This window comes from Tachypleus tridentatus, unplaced genomic scaffold (assembly GCF_004210375.1).
Source record: "Tachypleus tridentatus isolate NWPU-2018 unplaced genomic scaffold, ASM421037v1 Hic_cluster_1, whole genome shotgun sequence".
NCBI lineage: Eukaryota > Metazoa > Arthropoda > Merostomata > Xiphosura > Limulidae > Tachypleus > Tachypleus tridentatus.
The window spans coordinates 21,314,391-21,340,300 of NW_027467777.1; the positions used below are offsets into that span (position 1 = coordinate 21,314,391).

Below are 25,910 nucleotides of genomic sequence, written 5' to 3' on the forward strand. Positions count from 1 at the left end.
ACATGACATTCTGGTTAAAAGGGTTAATGACCATGACATCTTTACTTGACTAAACTGGCAACGTCTGAATGCTACAAACAACTAATGCTGTGAGAGAACATAAGATCACAAGGTCACGCTGTCAAACGGAAAAATAAAATGATTTCATCTGGTCAGTAATCTACCAGTGTTAGAATAGCTGATAATGAACGTTTGCAGTAGTTAGATATCGAATGTTGTCATCTTACCTGGACATCGCGCCAAATTATGGTTCATGTGAGCCACAAATATTAATTTCACAAGCAGCCATATTTACTTGCAGGTTACCAGCGAAACCAGTAAGTACTCTTGGCGTAACAATAACGTATTTGAAAGTATTGAATGGTCTGCTGTCCCGTTTCGCGATACAGCGCTAGTGGTCAAATACCATAGAAAATTGAGGACGAACAATTCACTTTTTAGAAATTAAAGTTCAAAGACAGCTTGAATATGTAGGTACATGACCACTTAATGAATTTGTTATAAAACTTTCTTTCGCTATAATTCAAGTCGTCTCCAAACATTACCATACAGGCAGTCTCCAAAATATAAAATAATATACTGGCCAGGAAGAATCCCTCATGTCTTCGTGTACGATGGGAACAATAGAGCCTGTTTATAAATAAATTAAAGATAAGTTCTCCTCGTAATACATATTCAAGAAAAATTCATCATGAACAGAAACGATACCCTCACGTGCGTAATAAACTCCTGACCACGCCCATGTCTGACCATCTGTTAATGACACTGAAATTAACACGCAAACTGTTCAAAATAATGTGTAAAAAAAACACTGAACGGACATAGTTTCAATGTCATTAATTTAGGAAAAATAACACAAAACTAAACTTACCTGTTTCCTCGGACAACAGACACCAGGACGGAGAAAGTCACCAAAACAAACTGATTGTTGAAGTTTGATTATGTCCATGAGGAGGTAACTACAATCAGATATCGTTCCGCAAAACCCACTTTGACCATTTGGCGTTCTGCAGTCAGCTATGGTCAAAATACGTGACTGATAGACGCTAGTGGCAGTGTCCTCTAGAGAAGTTGGACAATTATTGAAACAAACATGCTAAACCTAATCTATAGCGTAAAACAAAAGAAGTAGACACATGTTTGAATAAATTGTAATATAAATACTATTATACAGCAATATTTTAAATTATCCTTGGTTATAATAAACAATAAATACATTGTTTTACAATAACATGATCTGAGTAGCGTACTTAAATAAAAATAAAATCTCAGCAGTTTAGCTTATTACTTGTACAGTATTAGCCAAGCCACATTAGTGGAGAATGTATTCATTCACAATGTTGTTACGTATTATATATAATACTTATACGTGTGTTGGGAGGGAGAGACCTTTGGTTAAAATTATATGAAGTCCAGTCCATATACTATTATACAGGCTATGTTTACTTTGACATAAGTAATAGGCCTAGATGCACAAATAAAGCTTCAAAACAAATTCTACATCTATATTTAGGTCTAACGGACATCGACTAGGTTGGATAATGTATTTGGTACATTTTTAAAAGCAATGATTTTAATTTTTACTTTTTTAGCGAGCATGCAACATGTGATATTGCCTGGGCTAGTCCTTCAAATCAAAACCGCCCTAGGCCTAGCCTCAAATGCGTTTCAGTTTTACCCGCGAAACGTATGCCTAGCTAAACTAGCTTTATTAGGTAAACAAAACAAACAGGTAACTTAGTGAACTACCTTCTTGTTAAATATTTATTTGTGAATTTCTCTTTCTCGCCTAAACATGAATTTTAGTGAGGAAGAAATGAGGTCTAATGTTTATTTGATTCCATGAAATATTTCAGTTTCACTAAATGAACTAACTAAACTACCTACGGGTCGTATTCATAACTAATTTTTGCTCTCTCTATATATCAATCAATATTTTTTTACCTCCAACTTTTCGGGTGTAGGTCTACCATTTTATTGGACTCGCTCCCTACTGGAATAATCTGTTGTTTAGATACTGAAACGTCACATTTATCAATATTACAACCATCTTATTGGATGTCAGGGTTTATTTACGAAAAGGTTTTAACGTGAAACTTTAATTCATTGAAACTGTTGTAACGTAACATATATAAACTCTTCAGACTACGTACAGAAGTTAGTATTTTAGGTTAAACTGAAAACTACGGTATAAAATAAAACGTAGATAGATCCAGAGCTTTCAACACCATGTTCATACCAAATAAACAAGAACTTCAGACAATAGTTATATACACCAGTAAAAAATGTCACCACCATATTCTACAAATTTAAACTACACATTAGAATAAAATACTGAAATCATCTTGTTATAATAAGTCACCAATAGCATAGGTTTGCGACAGATTCGTTTGGATTATCTGCTGTATTCACTTCGTAAACTTACCGCTATGCCATCGAGGTGACTAAGTTTGTGATATGTCACATAACTATCAATAAATAATTAAATCATTAATATACAGACTCCTCTGTGCACTGCCATATTGTTTTCGAAGAAATTCCAAAGTTAAATACAATGGAAGTTTGATTGTAGTTATGATATAAATTGTAAATAAGTTTCAGTAAATGTAATCTGGTATATGTTGCGTTGATAGAAGTACAGTGCAACATACAATATTCAGTTGTGGTGGCACATATTATTAAAATATAAAAAAAAAACTACATGACGAGCTGTCCAACTTTACTCGTATTTTATGACTTATATCGAGCTTTGAAAATATCTTTTCCCCCGTACCCCTCATCGCTCAATATTAGATTGTGGGGTTTGGTCTGAATTTCGCGCAAAGCTACACGAGGGCTATCTGCGCTAGCCGTCCTTAATTTATCGGTGTAAGATTAGAGGGAAGGCATGTTTGGTGCGACGGGGATTCGAACCTGCGACCCTCGGTTACGAGTCGAGTGCCTTAACCACCTGGCCATGTGGGGCCAGGACTTATAACATTAAATAAATCGGGTTGCGATGATACCCACGGTAAGAAGAGCACATAGACTGCCCGTTGTCTAGCGTTGTACTTAAAGAAGAGCACATAGACTGCCCGTTGTCTAGCGTTGTACTTAAAGAAGAGCACATAGGCTGCCCGTTGTCTAGCGTTGTACTTAAAGAAGAGCACACAGACTGCCCGTTGTCTAGCGTTGTACTTAAAGACAAAAACTGATTTTCGGAGTTTCCACAATGGTTGAAATTAACAGACAAAATTGATGTTATCTATGACTAAACATACCTTTTATTTGAGTTATTTCGAGTTATATTTGTTTGAGGATTATATCATTTTCTCTAACTGTGATTTTCAACCATACTATGTGCTAACTTCGCCCCAGGAACATATTTTTCCGTCAATGTGACATCTTGGTCAGTTGGGCGAAAAACTTGGAATGTAAGTTCGCACACTATTATTATAAGCAACGTTATTAAGTAATCGACTTGCGTATGAATTAACTACCTTGTACAAAGCTACACAACAGATTATCTGTTTCTGTTCACTGTAGGTATCAGAACCAGGTGTTAGCTTATAATCCTTCTCTCAGATTCACAACTGAACCACTTGGAAGGGACAAGCTGGTCTTCACACAAGTTCACAATACCCATAACTTCCACAACCAAACCTTTTCACAACTACAAAGTCTATGACATATTGAAATCTATGTAAAGTCTTGTTTCACGTACCTTGGCGATTCCCTAGGTGGCGAGAAGCCCATGTCCTGTTGAGTGTAACAAGGTAACAGAAAAACAAAACCCACATGACGCTAGCCCTGAAAATTAAATATTATTAAAAAACAACAACTTTAAACCAGATATCATTAGCTAACAATAACCTGGATATTAACAGATAATAATCTGAATGTAAATTAATAAACTAGATAGAAACGTCTATGCCAGTTCATACAATTAGTTATTTTCATACGTAAAGCTATAGATTAATAATAATAAATTATTAATTATTTTAACTTCAAAGAGACAGAGATATTAAAAAGGACATTTTTATTTTAAATTATTTTTTGTAAATGTCTAAAGTTTTATCTGTTTTCTGTCGTTTATTACAAAGAATATACAAATCTATTAGAGAGAGCTATTTGAACTAATCAAATTTTAAATAACACGCTGACTACGTCACGAGAAACATTCGAGTACAAAATATTTATAATAACTTGTTGACAATGCGATGCTGACATTACTTCAATGTTTTGTGTAACTAGACTACAATGTATAAAATAAATAACAAGTTGTTATAGTTTACCAGTTGTATGAACGTGTCTGTCTTCTTTCGCTACACTATGATTAAAAACCAGGCAGACTTCACACCTGTGGTAACACAACAGAACTCGAATAAGTAAAAGTCGACACTTTCTATCGGGCAGGTCATTCCGTGTTAGTGGCTTACATTTGGCATCTTCTGTCGACCAGTTGTAGAAGGGATTTAGGCTGGAAAACCCGTGGCGCTCGAAAATTAAATAACTTCCCTTCGGACCTAATCGACCAATAGTGGCTTTTGTTGTTTAAAGGATCTATCTCTTTTTTAACTTTCTCGTCAGATTAATGTGGATGTCCGTTACGAAAGCCAAGAGTGTAGTAGTGTGTATTCTTGTGTGTTACTAAAAAAACCCTTCGAATTGTTTGTAGTTTTTTCACCCAAAGATTATTCAAAATCATTTCGATGTTGTCCCTATGAAGTAAAAGTGATTTCGTAACGTTTATGTTTCCCAGGCATTCAATAACACAACGTTACGTTCATTTGTATATATTACTCCTGTTAAAAACACATTTACGTAATAACAAGTTACATAATTTGTTATCGGGTCAAAGCCCTCTGCATCGAGATTGTTTCTCTACTAAATAAGGTCATAATTCGATGTTTCCCTTTCACTTTCGAATCCTCAAAACAAAACTGCTTTGTTAACAATCCACGTTCTTTTATACATCCAGGAAATGTAATTAGAAATACAATAATGTTGTGTTTGTACCATGCAGGATTTCAACTTGTTTTAATAATGTTGTGTCCGTACGTTTCTACCATGCAGGATCTCAACTTGTTTTTCATGCATCATTTAATATTTTCAGAAATCAAAACGTAAACAAAAAGTGAAAACACAGGCTGTATTTCAGTACAGTTTTGTATCACTCTTTAACGCACTTGCATCGAGTGACTCCGACATTTTTAAAATGGCACAATTAACTACCAAATAATGAACGCATTAACAACTAGATATAAAATAATAGATGGCCTCTTATACAAGTCTGATTCTGTTTATATTAATATCCTTGAACCATATTTATAAAAATAAACTACCAATGTAGATTTTGGTTTAAACTTTCTTGAAGCTGTCGAAAGCGTATGACGTAACGCGCTTGATTTTAATTTTTTTTACACTTGTGTAGCTAAGTTTCGAGTGGCAGTCTCTATTTACATTTTACTCGGACAATATACGATATCATTTTAGCTCATATAACGTGAAACTTTAAAACGTTGTATTTATAATATTTAATAATCACGAGATTCGTGATTTAATAAGAGACTCTTCTTGGCCAATTCTCTTTCTCAGTACAACAATCGTGTAGGTGTCACTCGTCGTTTTGGTGTGAATGTTTCGCGTATTAAAGAAAGAACCGAAGAATCACCGAGTTCTTAGAACTTCCACAAGGGTTAACTGGTTTCAGCTCGCGAGACCTTGAAACAAACATTCAGAAAGATGTAAAAACCTAAAGCAGAGGTCAAGCCTAACGTGAGAAGGGGGCAGACAGCTTCAGTCCTAGTGCTCGGGTAATATGTGATAAAGAATGTGTTTTCATTTTCATAATATACTTCGGAAAATCGCTTTGCCTAAAAAAAAAACAACTTTTTATTCAAAACATATAAAATGTCAACACATTCAGCACACCAGAAAAATTCTTCACATGCCCATAAAAGTACCACTAATTTATGAAGTCTTAAAAAAGGCTCGCCCTTTCAGCCGTGGGGGCGTTAGAATGTGACGGTCAATCCCACTATTCGTTGGTAAAAAAGTAGCCCAAGAGTTGGCGGTGGGTGGTGATGACTAGCTGCCTTCCCTCTAGTCTTACACTTCTAAATTAGGGATGGCTAGCACAGATAGCCCTCGAGTAGCTTTGCGCGAAATTCAAAAACAAACAAACAAGTAAACTGTGACGTCATCTCGTCCTGTTCGTTCATCTACGTGTGGTTGTGGGAAAGTTGAAAAACAATTGTTAGTAAATTGGCCAATCAGAATAGACTTTTCTTTATCACCAAAATAGCTGAATTTCAGCGTTTGAATAATTCATTTGCTGTTGTTCAACTCGTGGATAACCAGCGTTATTTATGAGAAATTAATTATATTTTTAAAAGCTTGCACTCCCTGTATTATGCATTAAAATGAGTTGATAAAGCGTTTGGCTTTTCATTTTCAACACTCACACGCGACTAAAACACTGATTTTGTTCTGTCTCATATCACTGTTTCATCAGTTCCGTACCTGAAACAACTTCAGTTGGTGAGACACCGTTACCAATGTCAGCCATTTTGTTCATTTCTCAAATTCAACCTGTCCTCACGTTTCTTACACGTTGCAATGCGAACTGACATTACGTTCTTGTGAAACATACATAAAAATATTATACAGTGACATCTGGTGTTAAGTTTTACAGTGCAGGAACCCTGGCAAAATATTATACAGTGACATCTGGTGTTAAGTTTTACAGTGCAGGAACTCTGGCAAAATTTGTCAGATGGGTGACGTTACCATCAAAACCTAATGTCCGTATCTATCAAATTATTTTCAAAAAAAGAAAATACATGTAACACGAACTACGTGAGACTACTTATATTAGTAATAAAATGAAAACACCTATAGAATCAAGTAGTTTAACTTAGCAATAAGAAGAGCGAAACGTTAGACTGACATTGAGGAACAGAGAAAGAAGAGTGGACATCGAAAAGTTTCACTTAATCAGCAGTGTAAAATTATTAAATTATCTTTATATCAATATTTCAGTGGTTGAAGCTGCTCTCCTATATTACTACACTCCTGTATCGCTACAATCCTGTTTCACTACGCTACTCTTGCATCACTACATTTCTGTTTCACTACACTCTCGTATCACTACAATCCGGTTTTACTACACTCTCCTTCACTACAATACTGTTTAACTACACTCTCGTATCACTATAATCCTGTTTCATTACACTCATGTATCACTATTATCCTGTTTCACTGCACTACTCTTGTAACACTACACTCATGTATCACTACAATCCTGTTTCACTACACTCTCGTATCACTATTATCCTGTTTCACTGCACTACTCTTGTAACACTACACTCCTCTATCACATTCCTGTATCACTACAATCCTGTTTCACTACATTCATGTATAACTACAATCCTGTTTCACTAGATTCCTGTTTCACTACAATCCTGTTTCAGTACATTCCTGAATAACTACAATCCTGTTTCAGTACATTCCTGTATAAATACAATCCTATTTCACAACATTCCTGTTTCACTACGATCTTGTTTCACTACAATCCTGTATAACTACAATCCTGTTTCACTACATTCCTGTTTCACTACAATCTTGTTTCACTACATTCATGTATAACTACAATCCTGTTTCATAACATTCCTGTTTCAATACATTCCTGTATAGCTACAATCCTGTTTCACTACATTCCTGTATTGCTACAATTCTGTTTAACTACATTCCTGTATCACTACAATCCTGTTTCACAACATTCCTGTATCACTACAATTCTGTTTCACTACATTCCTGTATAACTACAATCCTGTTTCACTACATTCCTGAATAACTACAATCCTGTTTCAGTATATTCCTGTTTCACTACATTCCTGTATAACTACAATCCTATTTCACTACATTCCTGTATCACTACAATTCTGTTTCACTACATTCCTGTATAACTACAATCCTGTTTCACTACATTCCTGTATAACTACAATCCTGTTTCCCTGCATTCCTGTATAACTACAATCCTGTTTCACTACATTCCTGTATAACTACAATCCTGTTTCACTACATTCTTGTATAACTAATCCTGTTTCACTACATTCCTGTATAACTACAATCCTGTTTCACTACATTCTTGTATAACTAATCCTGTATAACTACAATCCTGTTTCACTACATTCTTGTATAACTAATCCTGTATCACTACAATCCTGTTTCACTACATTCCTGAATAACTACAATCCTGTTTCACTACATTCCTTTATAACTACAATCCTGTTTCACTACATTCCTGTATAACTACAATCCAGTTTCACTACATTCTTGTATAACTAATCCTGTATCACTACAATCCTGTTTCACTACATTCCTGTATCACTACATTCCTGTTCCAGTACACTTCTGTTTAACATTTAAAAACGTTTTCAGACAACTGTACTAAGAGGTTCATTTTTATTTTGAGGGTTATAATAACCACATGTGGAAAATTAAAAACGTTTTCAGACAACTGGACTAAGAGGTTCATTTTTATTTTGAGGGTGTTAACAATCACATATAGAAAATTAAAAACGTTTTCAGACAACTGTACTAAGAGGTTCATTTTTATTTTGAGGGTTATAACAACCACATGTGGAAAATTAAAAACAAATTACTAACACAAGGTGAAGACAAGTTTGAGTCATCTCCAGTCTTCACAGATGAAAGAAGTTGATTTCATCATCCAAATTGAAATGTAAAAGTTTTATTAATACATTTAATAAAAGGTTATGTACGAAATGTATATTTTGAGAGAGATAAAAATCAATGTATTGTTCAAACAACTTGGATTTTGTAACTTATCACAGCATGTACATTGGGTTTCTTTTTCTTACAAATGTTGACTTCACTGTAGATACAATACCCTTCGTCAACAATAGATGCTAAGTGTTTACGTACATACATAAAGTAACATTGAAAGTTTTAAGGAACAATTTATTATTTGTGAAAGATATTTATTAAAAACTAATAATAAATATACCAATGACAAGATATGAACAAATTGATCCAACACATGGAACATCCATGATTAAATCAGTTATACTGTGCCAACAAAGTTCATCCACTAGTTAACTTACACTGACCACAGTTACAAAATGTAAGAAATGTTTTACATTTTTACACCGAAATATACAAACAGAACTCTAGTTGTGTACTGTATATTATACCATTTCCTTAAGAACACACATGAAATCTAAGGTTTTCAATCTAAATGGAACCTTCAGTCATGTTGACAAGTGTGGTGAGTTACTAAAACTTTCACTATTATCTGAGACATAACAAAAGACATGCAAGGCTTAGGAAAACCACAGCAGAAAATCATCAGAGGCTATTCACACTGATGATCTGATTAATCCAACCAACGAAGGATGACACGTTCACGTAAACACCTGGTACGTCTTTCCGACCACAACCAAATCCCCACGATACCAGTCCAGTGAGTTCATAATAGCCATCTGCTTCACACACCAGTGGGCCACCACCATCACCCTGTACAAAAGGTTTCTTTTAATTTTGGCTGATATACAAGTAATTTAGAACTGACAGATTCATGATAAAGTCATATTTATTAAGTGAAAAGTACGTAGCTGTTTTGAACTTAAAATAACAGTACATAAAAATAGTAACTAACGGGTTATTTATTAACAGGTTGCTTTATATACTTGTAAAGCAAATACAAATGAAGTATAGAAATATAACTGTAATTGGCTGAGTTTATAGCTACAAACAGAAGGCAGTTGTATCTGTTAACATCCTTAGGTTAGATAAAGAAATAAATACATCAATTTGTCACAGTATTTCAACCAATGAGATTTCAGTGGAGTAAAAATAAGTCTCATTAAAATGAATTTTTCATAAAAAATAAAGAAACAAATAAAAAATAATTTAATACCTTCAACTGTAATCAAACCAGTGAAACTATTAAACATAAAAAACTATGATTATTGGTGTAAAATATAAACACAAACTCACACTGTGATATTAGTAGGGTTAACCCTAACGAACACCTACAGGGATTTTTAAAGGTAAAAAGGAAATTCTAATACGTGATATTCCGTGAGCTTAATAAAATTACGCAGCTTAATATTATTTAAACTGCACCACTTTATTAATGTACAACTGTAGTTTCATTTCGCTTGGCTCACACTTTAACACACCATATTTTGTTCAGCATGAATCAGTGTTAATTGTGTTCAATTAATCTGAAAATGAACACTAAGTCACACTAAACATATTATTATGTAGTAAATTATTATATTATCTTTCCTTTAGAGTTAGATCAGAAATAAAGCTTTCTTTACTTTAAAAACTGAAATCAAGACCACCACAATATAAACAACAAACTAATGAAACTAAAACCACCACAATGTAAACAAAGAAATAAAACTAAACCCAAGACCGCCATAATGTAAACAACAAAGGAATAAAACTAAAATCAAGACCACCACAATGTAAACAACAAAGGAATAAAACTAAAACCAAGACCATCACAATGTAAACAACAATGGATTAAAACTAAAACCATGACCATCACAATGTAAACAACAAAGGAATAAAACTAAAACCAAAACCATCACAATGTAAACAACAAAGGAATAAAACTAGATCCAAGACCAACACAATGTAAACAACAAAGAAATAAAACTAAATCCAAGACCACCACAATGTAAACAACGAAGGAATAAAACTGAAATCAATACAACCACAATGTAAACAACAAAGGAATAAAACTAAATCCAAGACCACCACAATGTAAACAACGAAGGAATAAAACTGAAATCAAGACAACCACAATGTAAACAACAAAGGAATAAAACTAAATCCAAGACCACCACAATGTAAACAATGAAGGAATAAAACTAAAATCAAGACCACCACAATGTAAACAACGAGGGAATAAAACTGAAATCAAGACCACCACAATATAAACAACAAAGGAATAAAACTAAATCCAAGACCACCACAATGTAAACAACAAAGGAATAAAACTAAATCCAACACCACCACAATGTAAACAACAAAGGAATAAAACTAAATCCAAGACCACCACAATGTAAACAACAAAGGAATAAAACTAAATCCAACACCACAATATGTAAACAACAAAGGAATAAAACTAAAACCAAAGCCACTACAATGGAATCAACAATGGGATAAAATTAAAACCAAGACAACTACAGTGTAAAGAACAACACTGTAACAAAGCTAAACATGATTAAATGTGAAGAACTTTATAACAAAACCTAAATATGAACAATACTACATCAAAAAAAAACTAGAAAAAATAACAAATACAAAGTGAACCAGCATGGGATATCAGGGAAGGAAACAGTAAAATAAAACTATGAACTAAGTCACGAAGAATAAACAAAAAAAACAAATAGAAAACAACCGGTCTCCATATGTTTGAGCAAAAATAGGATAGAGAAGAGAAGGAAAAAGCATACGCTCAACCACTGTACATTAACTGGTATAAACAGGATAAAGTAAGAACTCAACCACTGTACATTAACTAATATAAACAGGATAAAGTAAGAACTCAACCACTGTACATTAACTGGTATAAACAGGATAAAGTAAGAACTCAACCAAGGTACATTAACTGGTATAAACAGGATAAAGTAAGAACTCAACCACTGTACATTAACTGGTATAAACAGGATAAAGTAAGAACTCAACCACTGTACATTAACTGGTATAAGCAGGATAAAGTAAGAACTCGACCACTGTGTACTGTCTGGTAAAGACAGGATAAAGTAAGAACTCGACCACTGTGTACTGTCTGGTATAGACAGGATAAAGTAAGAACTCAACCACTGTACATTAACTAGGATAGACAGGATAAAGTAAGAACTCAACCACTGTGTACTGATATAGACAGGATAAAGTAAGAACTCAATCATTGTACATTAACAAGGATAGACAGGATAAAGTAAGAACCCAACCACTGTGTAGACAGGATAAAGTAAGAACTCAACCACTGTGTACTGACTGGTATAGACAGGATAAAGTAAGAACTCAATCATTGTACATTATCAAGGATAGATAGGATAAAGTGAACACTCAACCACTGTACGTTAACTAGTATAAGCAGGATAATGTAAGAACTCAACCACTGTACATTAACTAGGTTAGACAGGATAAAGTAAGAACTCAACCACTGTATACTGACTGGTATAGACAGGATAAAGTAAGAACTCAACCACTGTGTACTGTCTGGTATAGACAGGATAAAGTAAGAACTCAACCACTGTACATTAACTAGGATAGACAGGATAAAGTAAGAACTCAATCATTGTACATTAACTAGGATAGACAGGATAAAGCAAACACTCAACCACTGTACCTTAACTAGTATAAACAGGATAAAGTAAGAACTCAACCACTGTACATCAACTGATATAAACAGGATAAAGTAAGAACTCAACCACTGCACATTAACTGATATAAACAGGATAAGGTAAGAACTCAACCACTGTACATTAACTGATATAAACAGGATAAAGTAAGAACTCAACCACTGTACATTAACTGATATTAAACAGGATAAAGTAACAACTCAACCACTGTACATTAACTAATATAAACAGGATAAACTAAGAACTGAACCACTGTACATTAACTGATATAAACAGGATAAAGTAAGAACTCAACCACTGTACATTAACTAATATAAACAGGATAAAGTAAAAACTCAACCACTGTACATTAACTGATATAAACAGGATAAAGTAAGAACTCAACCATTGTACATTAACTAATATAAACAGGATATAGTAAGAACTCAACCACTGTACATTAACTAGTATAAACAGGATAAAGTAAGAACTCAACCACTGTACATTAACTGGTATAAACAGGATAAAGTAAGAACTCAACCACTGTACATTAACTAATATAAACAGGATAAAGTAAGAACTCAACCACTGTACATTAACTAATATAAACAGGATAAAGTAAGAACTCAATCATTGTATATTATCAAGGATAGATAGGATAAAGCGAACACTCAACCACTGTACGTTAACTAGTATAAGCAGGATAAAGTAAGAACTCAACCACTGTACATTAACTAGGATAGACAGGATAAAGTAAGAACTCAACCACTGTATACTGACTGGTATAGACAGGATAAAGTAAGAACTCGACCACTGTGTACTATCTGGTATAGACAGGATAAAGTAAGAACTCAACCACTGTACATTAATTAGGATAGACAGGATAAAGTAAGAACTCAACCACTGTGTACTGATATAGACAGGATAAAGTAAGAACTCAATCATTGTACATTAACAAGGATAGACAGGATAAAGTGAACACTCAACCACTGTACCTTAACTAGTATAAACAGGATAAAGTAAGAACTCAACCACTGTGTAGACAGGATAAAGTAAGAACTCAATCATTGTACATTATCAAGGATAGATAGGATAAAGCAAACACTCAACCACTGTACGTTAACTAGTATAAGCAGGATAAAGTAAGAACTCAACCACTGTACATTAACTAGGTTAGACAGGATAAAGTAAGAACTCAACCACTGTACATTAACTACGATAGACAGGATAAAGTAAGAACTCAACCACTGTGTACTGATATAGACAGGATAAAGTAAGAACTCAACCACTGTACATTAACTAGGATAGACAGGATAAAGTAAGAACTCAACCACTGTGTACTGACTGGTATAGACAGGATAAAGTAAGAACTCAACTACTGTGTACTGTCTGGTATAAACAAGATAAAGTAAGAACTCAACCACTGTACATTAACTAATATAAACAGGATAAAGTAAGAACTCAACCACTGTACATTAACTAAGATAGACAGGATAAATCGAACACTCAACCACTGTACATTAACTAGTATAAACAGGATAAAGTGAGAACTCAACCACTGTACATTAACTAGGATAGACAGGATAAAGTAAGAACTCAACCACTGTGTACTGACTAGTATAGACAGGATAAAGTAAGAACTCAATCATTGTACATTATCAAGGATAGACAGGATAAAGCAAACACTCAACCACTATACATTAACTGGTATAAACAGGATAAAGTAAGAACTCAACCACTGTACATTAACCAGGATAGACAGGATACAGTGAAACACAAACAAATGTACATTATGTAGGATAGACAGGGTAAAATGAAGCACAAACTAATGCACATTATCTAGGATAGACAGGGTAAAGTGAAACACAAACACACGTACATTAACTAGAATAGAGAGGATAAAGTGAAACAAAAACAAACATACAATATGTAGGATAGACAGGGTAAAGTGAAATAAACAAATGTACATTATCCAAGATATACGGGGTAAAGTGAAACACAAACAAACGTACATTGTGTAGGATAGACAGGGTAAAGTGAAACACAAATAAATGTGCATTGTGTAGGATAGACAGGGTAAAGTGAAACACAAATAAATGTGCATTCTCTAGGATAGACAGGGTAAAGTGAAACACAAACAAATGTACATTATCTGGGATATACAGGGTTAAGTGAAACACAAACAAAAGTTCATTATCTAGGGTATACGGGGTAAAGTGAAACACAAATAAACGTGCATTGTGTAGGATAGACAGGGTTAACTGAAACACAAACAAACGTACATTAACTAGGATAAAGAAGATAAAGTGATACAAAAACAAATGTTCATTATCTGGAATAGACAAGGTAAAGTGAAACACAAACAAATGTTCATTATCTGGAATAGACAAGGTAAAGTGAAACACAAAGAAACGTACATTATCTAAGATAAACAGGGTAAAGTGAAACACGAATAAATGTGCATTATCTAGGATAGACAGGGTAAAGTGAAACACAAACAGAGAGACATACCCTACAAGCATCGTGTTCTTTTTCTCCACCGGCACAGAAACTGCTGGCTGGTAGAATGAAAACCTTTTCACTCACTGCATTTATCTTGCTGGTACACTCCTGATCAGCAACAATTGGAACTTCAACCTCTCGCACCTTGAGACTAATAGGGCCGGCTACAGAAATATAAAAATTATTTTGTTTTTGAAAAAATTCAACTTGGTACATGGACATAAACTTATTTGTTCTGTCTTTAGAAAAAATATAGTCATTACTGGATTAATGACATCATCCAGTCTTTCCTAATATTCAACTTGGTACATGGACATAAACTTTTTTGTTCTGTCTTTAGAAAAAAGATAGTGATTACTGGATTAATGACGTCATCCAGTCTTTCCTAATATTCCTGACACACTCCATGGATGAACTTAGTTCACATAACCTTTCCTGTGACAAACATATTGAAGATAACCTAGTACTATATAAAAACACCTTCTTTATCAACTATTAGTAACAAATGTTTATTTAGATCCAAATGAAACTTTAAATGTTTATGACATATTACTCTCATTGAGGGACATCCTCTCTCTATGTGGTATATGGTTCTCATGAACCCAGGCTTTGGAACGAAACCTTAAGTACCTATGCTGAATGCAATAATTTCACATTCTCTTAAGATTGATTTTTGCACTTAAAATATCTTACTAGATAGGTTATCACGGGTTCTGACCTATATAAATAGACTTATTTTAACAGGAGTTCATAACAACAGTACATCAGTGTAAACATATCAACTTGACAAGTGTAACTACGGAGGTTACCACATTACTTTAGGATAAGGAAGTCACCTTCACCAATATGTAACTAAAGAGGTTACAACATTACTTTAGTGTAAACAAATCACCTTTATAAACATAACTACAGAGGTTACAACATTACTTTAGTGTAAACAAATCACCTTTATAAACATAACTACAGAGGTTACAACATTACTTTAGTGTAAACAAATCACCTTTATAAACGTAACTACAGAGGTTACAACATTACTTTAGTGTAAACAAATCACCTTTATAAACATAACTACAGAAGTTACAACATTACTTTAGTGTAAACAAATCACCTTTATAAACGTAACTACAGAGGTTACAACATTACTTTAGTGTAAACAAATCACCTTTATAAACATAACTACAGAAGTTACAACATTACTTTAGTGTAAACAAATCACCTTTATAAACATAACTACAGAAGTTACAACATTACTTTAGTGTAAACAAATCACCTTTATAAACATAACTACAGAGGTTACAACATTACTTTAGTGTAAACAAATCACCTTTATAAACATAACTACAGAGGTTACAACATTACTTTAGTGTAAACAAATCACCTTTATAAACATAACTACAGAGGTTACAACATTACTTTAGTGTAAACAAATCACCTTTATAAACGTAACTACAGAGGTTACAACATTACTTTAGTGTAAACAAATCACCTTTATAAACATAACTACAGAAGTTACAACATTACTTTAGTGTAAACAAATCACCTTTATAAACATAACTACAGAGGTTACAACATTACTTTAGTGTAAACAAATCACCTTTATAAACATAACTACAGAGGTTACAACATTACTTTAGTGTAAACAAATCACCTTTATAAACATAACTACAGAGGTTACAACATTACTTTAGTGTAAACAAATCACCTTTATAAACATAACTACAGAGGTTACAACATTACTTTAGTGTAAACAAATCACCTTTATAAACATAACTACAGAGGTTACAACATTACTTTAGTGTAAACAAATCACCTTTATAAACATAACTACAGAAGTTACAACATTACTTTAGTGTAAACAAATCACCTTTATAAACATAACTACAGAGGTTACAACATTACTTTAGTGTAAACAAATCACCTTTATAAACATAACTACAGAGGTTACAACATTACTTTAGTGTAAACAAATCACCTTTATAAACATAACTACAGAGGTTACAACATTACTTTAGTGTAAACAAATCACCTTTATAAACATAACTACAGAGGTTACAACATTACTTTAGTGTAAACAAATCACCTTTATAAACATAACTACAGAGGTTACAACATTACTTTAGTGTAAACAAATCACCTTTATAAACATAACTACAGAGGTTACAACATTACTTTAGTGCAAACAAATCACCTTTATAAACATAACTACAGAAGTTACAACATTACTTTAGTGTAAACAAATCACCTTTATAAACATAACTACAGGGGTTACAACATTACTTTAGTGTAAACAAATCACCTTTATAAACATAACTACAGAGGTTACAACATTACTTTAGTGTAAACAAATCACCTTTATAAACGTAACTACAGAGGTTACAACATTACTTTAGTGTAAACAAATCACCTTTATAAACATAACTACAGAAGTTACAACATTACTTTAGTGTAAACAAATCACCTTTATAAACATAACTACAGAGGTTACAACATTACTTTAGTGTAAACAAATCACCTTTATAAACATAACTACAAAGGTTACAACATTACTTTAGTGCAAACAAATCACCTTTATAAACATAACTACAGAGGTTACAACATTACTTTAGTGTAAACAAATCACCTTTATAAACATAACTACAGAGGTTACAACATTACTTTAGTGTAAACAAATCACCTTTATAAACATAACTACAGAGGTTACAACATTACTTTAGTGTAAACAAATCACCTTTATAAACATAACTACAGAGGTTACAACATTACTTTAGTGTAAACAAATCACCTTTATAAACATAACTACAGAGGTTACAACATTACTTTAGTGTAAACAAATCACCTTTATAAACATAACTACAGAGGTTACAACATTACTTTAGTGTAAACAAATCACCTTTATAAACATAACTACAGAGGTTACAACATTACTTTAGTGTAAACAAATCACCTTTATAAACATAACTACAGAGGTTACAACATTACTTTAGTGTAAACAAATCACCTTTATAAACATAACTACAGAGGTTACAACATTACTTTAGTGTAAACAAATCACCTTTATAAACATAACTACAGAGGTTACAACATTACTTTAGTGTAAACAAATCACCTTTATAAACATAACTACAGAGGTTACAACATTACTTTAGTGTAAACAAATCACCTTTATAAACATAACTACAGAGGTTACAACATTACTTTAGTGTAAACAAATCACCTTTATAAACATAACTACAGAGGTTACAACATTACTTTAGTGTAAACAAATCACCTTTATAAACATAACTACAGAGGTTACAACATTACTTTAGTGTAAACAAATCACCTTTATAAACGTAACTACAGAGGTTACAACATTACTTTAGTGTAAACAAATCACCTTTATAAACATAACTACAGAGGTTACAACATTACTTTAGTGTAAACAAATCACCTTTATAAACATAACTACAGAGGTTACAACATTACTTTAGTGTAAACAAATCACCTTTATAAACGTAACTACAGAGGTTACAACATTACTTTAGTGTAAACAAATCACCTTTATAAACGTAACTACAGAGGTTACAACATTACTTTAGTGTAAACAAATCACCTTTATAAACATAACTACAGAAGTTACAACATTACTTTAGTGTAAACAAATCACCTTTATAAACTTTATAAATAACTACAGAGGTTACAACATTACTTTAGTGTAAACAAATCACCTTTATAAACATAACTACAGAGGTTACAACATTACTTTAGTGTAAACAAATCACCTTTATAAACATAACTACAGAGGTTACAACATTACTTTAGTGTAAACAAATCACCTTTATAAACGTAACTACAGAGGTTACAACATTACTTTAGTGTAAACAAATCACCTTTATAAACGTAACTACAGAGGTTACAACATTACTTTAGTGTAAACAAATCACCTTTATAAACATAACTACAGAGGTTACAACAGTGTAAACAAATCACCTTATAAACGTAACTGTTACAACATTACAAATCACCTTTATAAACATAACTACAGAGGTTACAACATTACTTTAGTGTAAACAAATCACCTTTATAAACATAACTACAGAGGTTACAACATTACTTTAGTGTAAACAAATCACCTTTATAAACATAACTACAGAGGTTACAACATTACTTTAGTGTAAACAAATCACCTTTATAAACATAACTACAGAGGTTACAACATTACTTTAGTGTAAACAAATCACCTTTATAAACATAACTACAGAGGTTACAACATTACTTTAGTGTAAACAAATCACCTTTATAAACATAACTACAGAGGTTACAACATTACTTTAGTGTAAACAAATCACCTTTATAAACATAACTACAGAGGTTACAACATTACTTTAGTGTAAACAAATCACCTTTATAAACATAACTACAGAGGTTACAACATTACTTTAGTGTAAACAAATCACCTTTATAAACATAACTACAGAGGTTACAACATTACTTTAGTGTAAACAAATCACCTTTATAAACATAACTACAGAGGTTACAACATTACTTTAGTGTAAACAAATCACCTTTATAAACGTAACTACAGTGGTTACAACATTAATTTATTGTATATAAGTTACCTCGGAATCTGTAACTAAGATAATATTCTATCTAAACTAACGTATTACTAAACACAAAACTAACCCTCGTCTCGGTAACCGTATCCGGTAACAGTGCACCATTTACCAGATTGTCCAACAACGCCTCTGGCGGGAAGACACACCAAACATGTGTCATCATTAAGACGTGCTTCTATTTTCAGCTTCAACAGTGCAATATCGTTGTCTAATGTTTGGCTGTTGAAGTTGTGATGAATGTAAGTTGTATCCACCCGGTGAGTCTCAGCTCCTGGATTTTCAACTTGCCTACTTAGATCAAAGTCTCCAACTCTCACATAAATATAGTCTCGAGTTTTCACCAAGCTGAAAAGTAATTTATCTTCTACAATATTTTAGCAAAATTCACAATTGTACCTACTATGCAATTTCATACGCAAGTAAAGTATTCACTTCAATCGATCATTACAAAAAGAACACGTGGGGAATTTATTGTTGATGCTAAAACCAGTGATTGTTGTAAGAACACAGTAAAACAAAAGTGGTTAAAAACAAGAGATACACACTGCTGGCCAAAATCTTAAAGCCAATGAACATAAAGTAAAAAGATGCATTTTGCCTTATTAGACTCAACCACTTATTCGAGTAGAGCTTCGAAAGACGAAAATAAAAAAAGGGAAAATAAATTTTTAGCATTTAATATGGAAAATGTAAACACTATGAAATTAGCCTAAATACTAGCTGATCAAAAGTTTAAGACCACACTAAAACGAAACGTTAATCGGTAAACACGTGACAAAATTTAGTCATTTGTGTTCAAGCATTAGCGTTGTCAACATCTTCCACTGACATCTCCTGTGTTACATTGGGTAAAAACATGGCAAAGGCTGAAAAGTTGGCAGAGTTTGAACGTGGTAGAATGGTCGAACTGCAAAAGCAAGGTATCTCTTAACGTGCCATCGCTGGTGAGATTGGGCGTAGTAAAACTGCTGTTGCAAATTTCTTAAAAGACCATGAGGGATACGGAACGAGAATTTCAACTGGTTGGCCCAAGAAAATTTCGCCGGCGTTGAGCAGGAGGATTCGATGGGTTGTCCGGCAAAACACCAGCCGATCGTCGAACCAGATTAAGGCCCTTACGGACGTAGAATGCAGCTCAAAAACAATAAGATATACGAGAGAAAGGCTTTAAAAACCGTAAAGTCTTCAAAGGCCACGCCATCTTCCACACTACAAAACAGCTCGGTTAAACTTTGCTGAGAAGCACCAAACATGGGACATACAAAAGTGGACGAAGGTTTTGTTCTCTGATGAGAAAATCTTTAACCTGCATGGTCCAGACGGCTTCCAACTTTATTGGCACGATAAGGATATCCCACCGGAGACATTTTCTATACGACACAGTGGAGGAGGTTCCACCATGATCTGGGGTGCTTTCTCCTTCCATGGAACAATGGAGCTTCAGGTTATGCAGGTCGTCAAACAGCATCTAGCTACATTGGCAAGGGAAGTTTATAGAAATGGACGTCAATTCATAATCTTCGTGAGGCTATCTTCACCACTTGGAATAACATTCCAGCCAGCCTACTGCAAACGCTTATATCGACCATGCCAAAGCGAATTTTTTCAGTTATTCGCAATGACGGCCGTGCAACTCACTACTGAGACCTCTTGTTGGGCATGTCCTACCCTGTTTAGGACTTCTTTTTGGTATGGTCTTAAACTTTTGACCAGCTATTATTTAGGCTAATTTCATAGTTTTCACATTTTCCATGTTAAATGCTAAAAACAAATTTTGGCCAGCAGTGTAAATATTATTAAATTATCGCATGTTATTTGTTGTTGTTATGTAATTGTTATATAAACGAATAACATGTACAAAGCTTTACCAAACACAAACTGTTGCTATTCGAAATAAAGTGAAATCCACAACATAAGTTTTTAATAAAATGTTCTCTCTCTCGTCCCCCGCTGAGACAACGGAAAGTCTTCGGATTCACAACTTTAAAATCTGGGTTTTGATTCCTCTTGGTGGATACAGCACATTACCAGATGTGGCTTTACTATAAGAAAAGACGCACACTCTCTTTCTATTAAATAAATGGAAGATTCGTATGCTAATTTTTTGTTACAACTTCAATGGAAAAGAAATATTGAATAAAGTGTCACTGTTTCAAAAATATAATTACAATGGGGACATTTTTATCTCAATTTGTGACATTTTTTAACTCTTTGCTTTAATAGTTTGTATATATCTGGAGTGATCAATATAAGCTTCACAAAATCGATCCCAGATGGCTCTGCGGTGGGTTTGAAAGTGTTAATGCTGAAATCTGGTTTTGATATCCACGCTAGGCACAGATAGCCCATTGTGTAGGAGATTGCGATAGCGCCTTAACTGTCAGGTCATGAATTTGTTAGTATAACGTAAAAATGTTGTTCAACATCATATTATAACGTTTTATTTAAGTAATATTTGTAGCTATTTGAATAACTTAGACACCCAAGTATTTCCATGAGATACAAGATTTTAAACAGATAAATTACAAGTCATTGCCAGTCCAATTAGTAAGTTGTTGAAATTAAAGAATTATTATAAATGTTTGGTTGATAGAGAACTTTTCTTATTCAGTTATAACACATTTCTATTCAAACCAACAATGTCACAGAAAGTAATTATCAATTTATTTAGTATATGAATACACCACGGGTTTCTCTTTGATTATAATATTATACTGTTTATTCTGAATTCCGTTTTTAATATGTATACGTGTAGGTTTTACAAAATTAGTATATGAATACACCACGGGTTTCTCTTTGATTATAATATTATACTGTTTATTCTGAATTCCGTTTTTAATATGTATACGTGAAGGTTTTACAAAATTAGTATATGAATACACCACGGGTTTCTCTTTGATTATAATATTATACTGTTTATTCTGAATTCCGTTTTTAATATGTATACGTGTAGATTTTACAAAATATGTGAGCGAGAAACTCGTAAAGCCCATTTTGTTACAGCTATCTCTGTTGTCCCCAGTGGCTCAGAGGCTTATAGCGGTAAGAATCGGGTTTCTACGTATAAAGTTGGCAGAGCACCAACAGCCCACTGCGTAGCTTGAGTTTTACATCAGAGACACTCCTGTTAAAATCTTTGTTCTGTGTGTAGTGCTGCATATCTCCCCCTTAATATTGTGTATTAGACCTACTGGACAGGAGTATTATAACATATTGTGTATTAGACCTACTGGAGAGCAGTATTATAACATATTGTGTATTAGACCTACTGGACAGGAGTATTATAAAATATTGTGTATTAGACCTACTGGACAGGAGTATTATAAAATATTGTGTATTAGACCTACTGGACAGGAGTATTATAAAATATTGTGTATTAGACCTACTGGATAGGAGTATTATAACATATTGTGTATTAGACCAACTGGACAGGAGTATTATAAAATATTGTGTATTAGACCTACTGGAGAGAAGTATTATAACATATTGTGTATTAGACCTACTGGAGAGCAGTATTATAAAATATTGTGTATTAGACCTACTGGAGAGGAGTATTATAAAATATTGTGTATTAGACCTACTGGGCAGGAGTATTATAAAATATTGTTTATTAGTCCAACTGGAGAGGAGTATTTGATTTAATATCCTGGAATTGTTACACAGTCCTCGGCTGATTGAAACTATGAATGTAGCTGTTGTTGACATACTTACTTGCTAACACAATGAGCAGCCGTCAACACCCACTGATTTCCAATCAAGGCACCACCACACAGATATTGATTCTGAGCGCTGATCAACGCTACCTAAAGGAATATTATCGAATTAGTGTGTCAGTTAAACTTATAGGGTATTAATGTTAATTGTAGAATGTTAAACATAAATCATAGATCAGTATCTTACCTGCCAACACCATTCCCCTGGTTCGGAATCTCGACCCCCAATAACCCTCGCCCCCCTTCTGCGTTTTGTCCCCTTAATTCCACACACGTGAGGATTAGGCCCTCTAGTGGTTGCTGCAGAAGAGAGAAAGTGGACTAATCTTGGGTGACAAAAATACACACACTTTTAAACGTAATACAGTTAATATTTGGTATCTATTATAACTAGTTTAAGTGTTGTTGTAACATACGGTATAAAACCCACATTAACTTCTTCGAATTTAAAAAGACACCTATTGTAAGAGACATTTAAGTAGTCCGAATTTATTCTGTAAAAGCTCAGCGGATACAGTTACTATATGCTTGCATATTTAGAACGTTTCACTAGCTGCAGTTACCATGTGCTTACATATTTAGAACTTTTACCAGCTACAACTACCATATGATTGCATATTTATAACTTTTTTCAATTTGTATTGAATACTATGGGAAGATGAATGGAACTAAAATATGATAGCCCTTACGTGTTTTTATTTGCAGTCTTGTAGATGGAGCCACTGCTGCAGAACTAGTCACTGATGACTGCAGACCTTGTTGGTGACGTTGGATCTCTGCTATGGGAGAGCAGCAAATTTGATCTCGTTTTGAGCAACTAAATCCCAGATAGACATCACTGTTTCCAAAACATGTAAATCGAAATAAGGGTGTAATGCAGGAACCTGGACAAGAAACTCTGTCAGTTGGTGAGACGATGTTTATCTCTTCAGCTAGTTGGCTGAACTTTTCCTGAGAAACTAAAGATCCAACTGTTTCTTCATCAATCTGTTGCTTCTCAGATGGCCTTGGAAGTACAGGTCTGATAGGGATGAATCGGTTTGGATGAGGTTTACTTTGTGGACGATGAGAAAACTGAGGAAGGACAGGACCTTGAATTCCTGAGATATGAGGGCGAGATGGACGCTCAGGTATGTGAAGATTTTGATTACCAGAAGTTGAAGGTTGTAATGGCCGATGAAAGAAGGTTGGCAACTCTTGGTCTATATTTTGATCTCCATTCTGGAAAATAAAACAGCAAATTGTTCCAGTAGCACAACCGGTTGCATCAGGTAGTTGTCCTGCTCGTTTGTTACAGAATCCACGAAGAAATGTTGGTATACAGGTTCCTGGACACGGACTGATAGAGGGCTCGGTTGTTGTGGTTGTTGTTTTAGAAGTCTGTGAAGGAGGGACACAACACTGACCACCGTCAGGACAGTAGAATTTAGGTGCTACTTGATCACATAGAAGGCTAAATAGTGGGGCTACGCATGTCCCTGGACATTCTGGTTGAGGCGGAAGGGTAGACTGTGAGCTAGTTTCGACAGGCTTCGAAGAAAATATAGTGGTATCGGTAGTAGGACTGGACGTTGAAGCGTCAGATATGCAACAAGACCTATCATTCGTACAAAATGCATCTTCTGCGATAGTCCTGCAGTAGAGAACATATGCACGTTCTATACATAACCCTGGACAAGACTTAATCTGTACACCTACTTCTGATATTTCTGGTTTAAGCTTTAAATCTGTCGATGATTTTGTTGTTGAGAGAGTTGCGTCTGTTTTAGGTGGCAGGATCGTTAGAGATTCCAGAACGGTATTTTCTGACAAGCCATTAGTGGTAGGTATACTGCTGGACAATTGAGGTTGTCCTGTATCATCAGAAAAAGAAATGTTCGAATCTTCTTGAGGAGATGGCGAAAGTTCCACCGGAGTTCCAAAGTTAAAGTTCCGAGGAACACAACATCGTAAATATGAGAAACCACAGTCTGTAGTCTCAAGCACTTGATCACAAAAGAACGAAGTCAAGGTGTGCATACATTCCCCTGGGCAACCAATGGTTGAGTTCGTCAGAGTGTTTATAACATCTTTCATAAAAGAAAATAGTCCGTGAATACTTAATAAAACCTTTGTAAAACAAGTGGTTCGTAGATACTTATTTATAAGATAGTAACTGTTTTAGTTCGAAAACAGTTTTAAATAATTTGTTAAGTCTCTATGTCTACATTATTAAATTGATTTAAATAAACAAACGATCTCTATATCACCAAGCGATAAGTTTGAGGACTTACGACAATAATATTCAGGTTTTATTAGCGCAGCACAAACATCCTGTTGAGTGTGTTTACACTGTGGAATAACATAATTCTTTTCTTACATTTCATTTTTTCTAATACTTGACAGTAATTTTGCGAATAAAGACGTGGAAACAGTTGGCCTTTGAGCTTATATTTCTAGGAATAATGGGTTTAACGAAATATCCAAGCCAGACAGCAATTAGGCGGTCAAAATATATGGCCCACCTCGTGAAATGTTTCGATCCTTTTGTCTTGGAAATTGACACAATAGATCTTTTCCTTGAGCCTAAGATAAAGTCTCGCGCCAGTCGTTTCGAATATCATGTTTTGCTCCGATAAGCAACTAAACTAACAGACCATAAGTATCTTTTGTCACACACCACGGACCTAAATTAATACTACGCCTACATATAGCAAGTTCAACTGTAAAGAAGACAAGAGAACCACAGA

At 33.9% G+C, this 25,910-nt stretch overlaps 2 protein-coding genes across 2 annotated transcripts in view; both read right to left on the reverse strand.

Moving 5' to 3' along the window:
- LOC143241707 (transmembrane protease serine 9-like) overlaps window positions 1–23,788 on the reverse strand; it is a 36,801-nt gene extending 13,013 nt beyond the window's left edge. Inside the window, exons 1-9 of the mRNA XM_076484936.1 lie at window positions 23,773–23,788; window positions 23,369–23,481; window positions 23,180–23,271; window positions 19,536–19,813; window positions 14,883–15,037; window positions 9,363–9,522; window positions 6,729–6,780; window positions 3,704–3,789; window positions 872–1,062 (exon numbers count right to left, since the gene is read on the reverse strand). Of these exons, the coding sequence (XP_076341051.1) occupies window positions 872–1,062; window positions 3,704–3,789; window positions 6,729–6,780; window positions 9,363–9,522; window positions 14,883–15,037; window positions 19,536–19,813; window positions 23,180–23,271; window positions 23,369–23,481; window positions 23,773–23,788 (1,143 nt within the window). The remainder of the gene's footprint in view (window positions 1–871; window positions 1,063–3,703; window positions 3,790–6,728; window positions 6,781–9,362; window positions 9,523–14,882; window positions 15,038–19,535; window positions 19,814–23,179; window positions 23,272–23,368; window positions 23,482–23,772) is intronic.
- A 41-nt stretch (window positions 23,789–23,829) lies between these two features.
- Window positions 23,830–25,910, reverse strand: part of LOC143241708 (uncharacterized) — a 34,570-nt gene continuing 32,489 nt past the window's right edge. Inside the window, exon 4 of the mRNA XM_076484937.1 lies at window positions 23,830–25,250. Within this exon, the coding sequence (XP_076341052.1) occupies window positions 23,830–25,250 (1,421 nt within the window). The remainder of the gene's footprint in view (window positions 25,251–25,910) is intronic.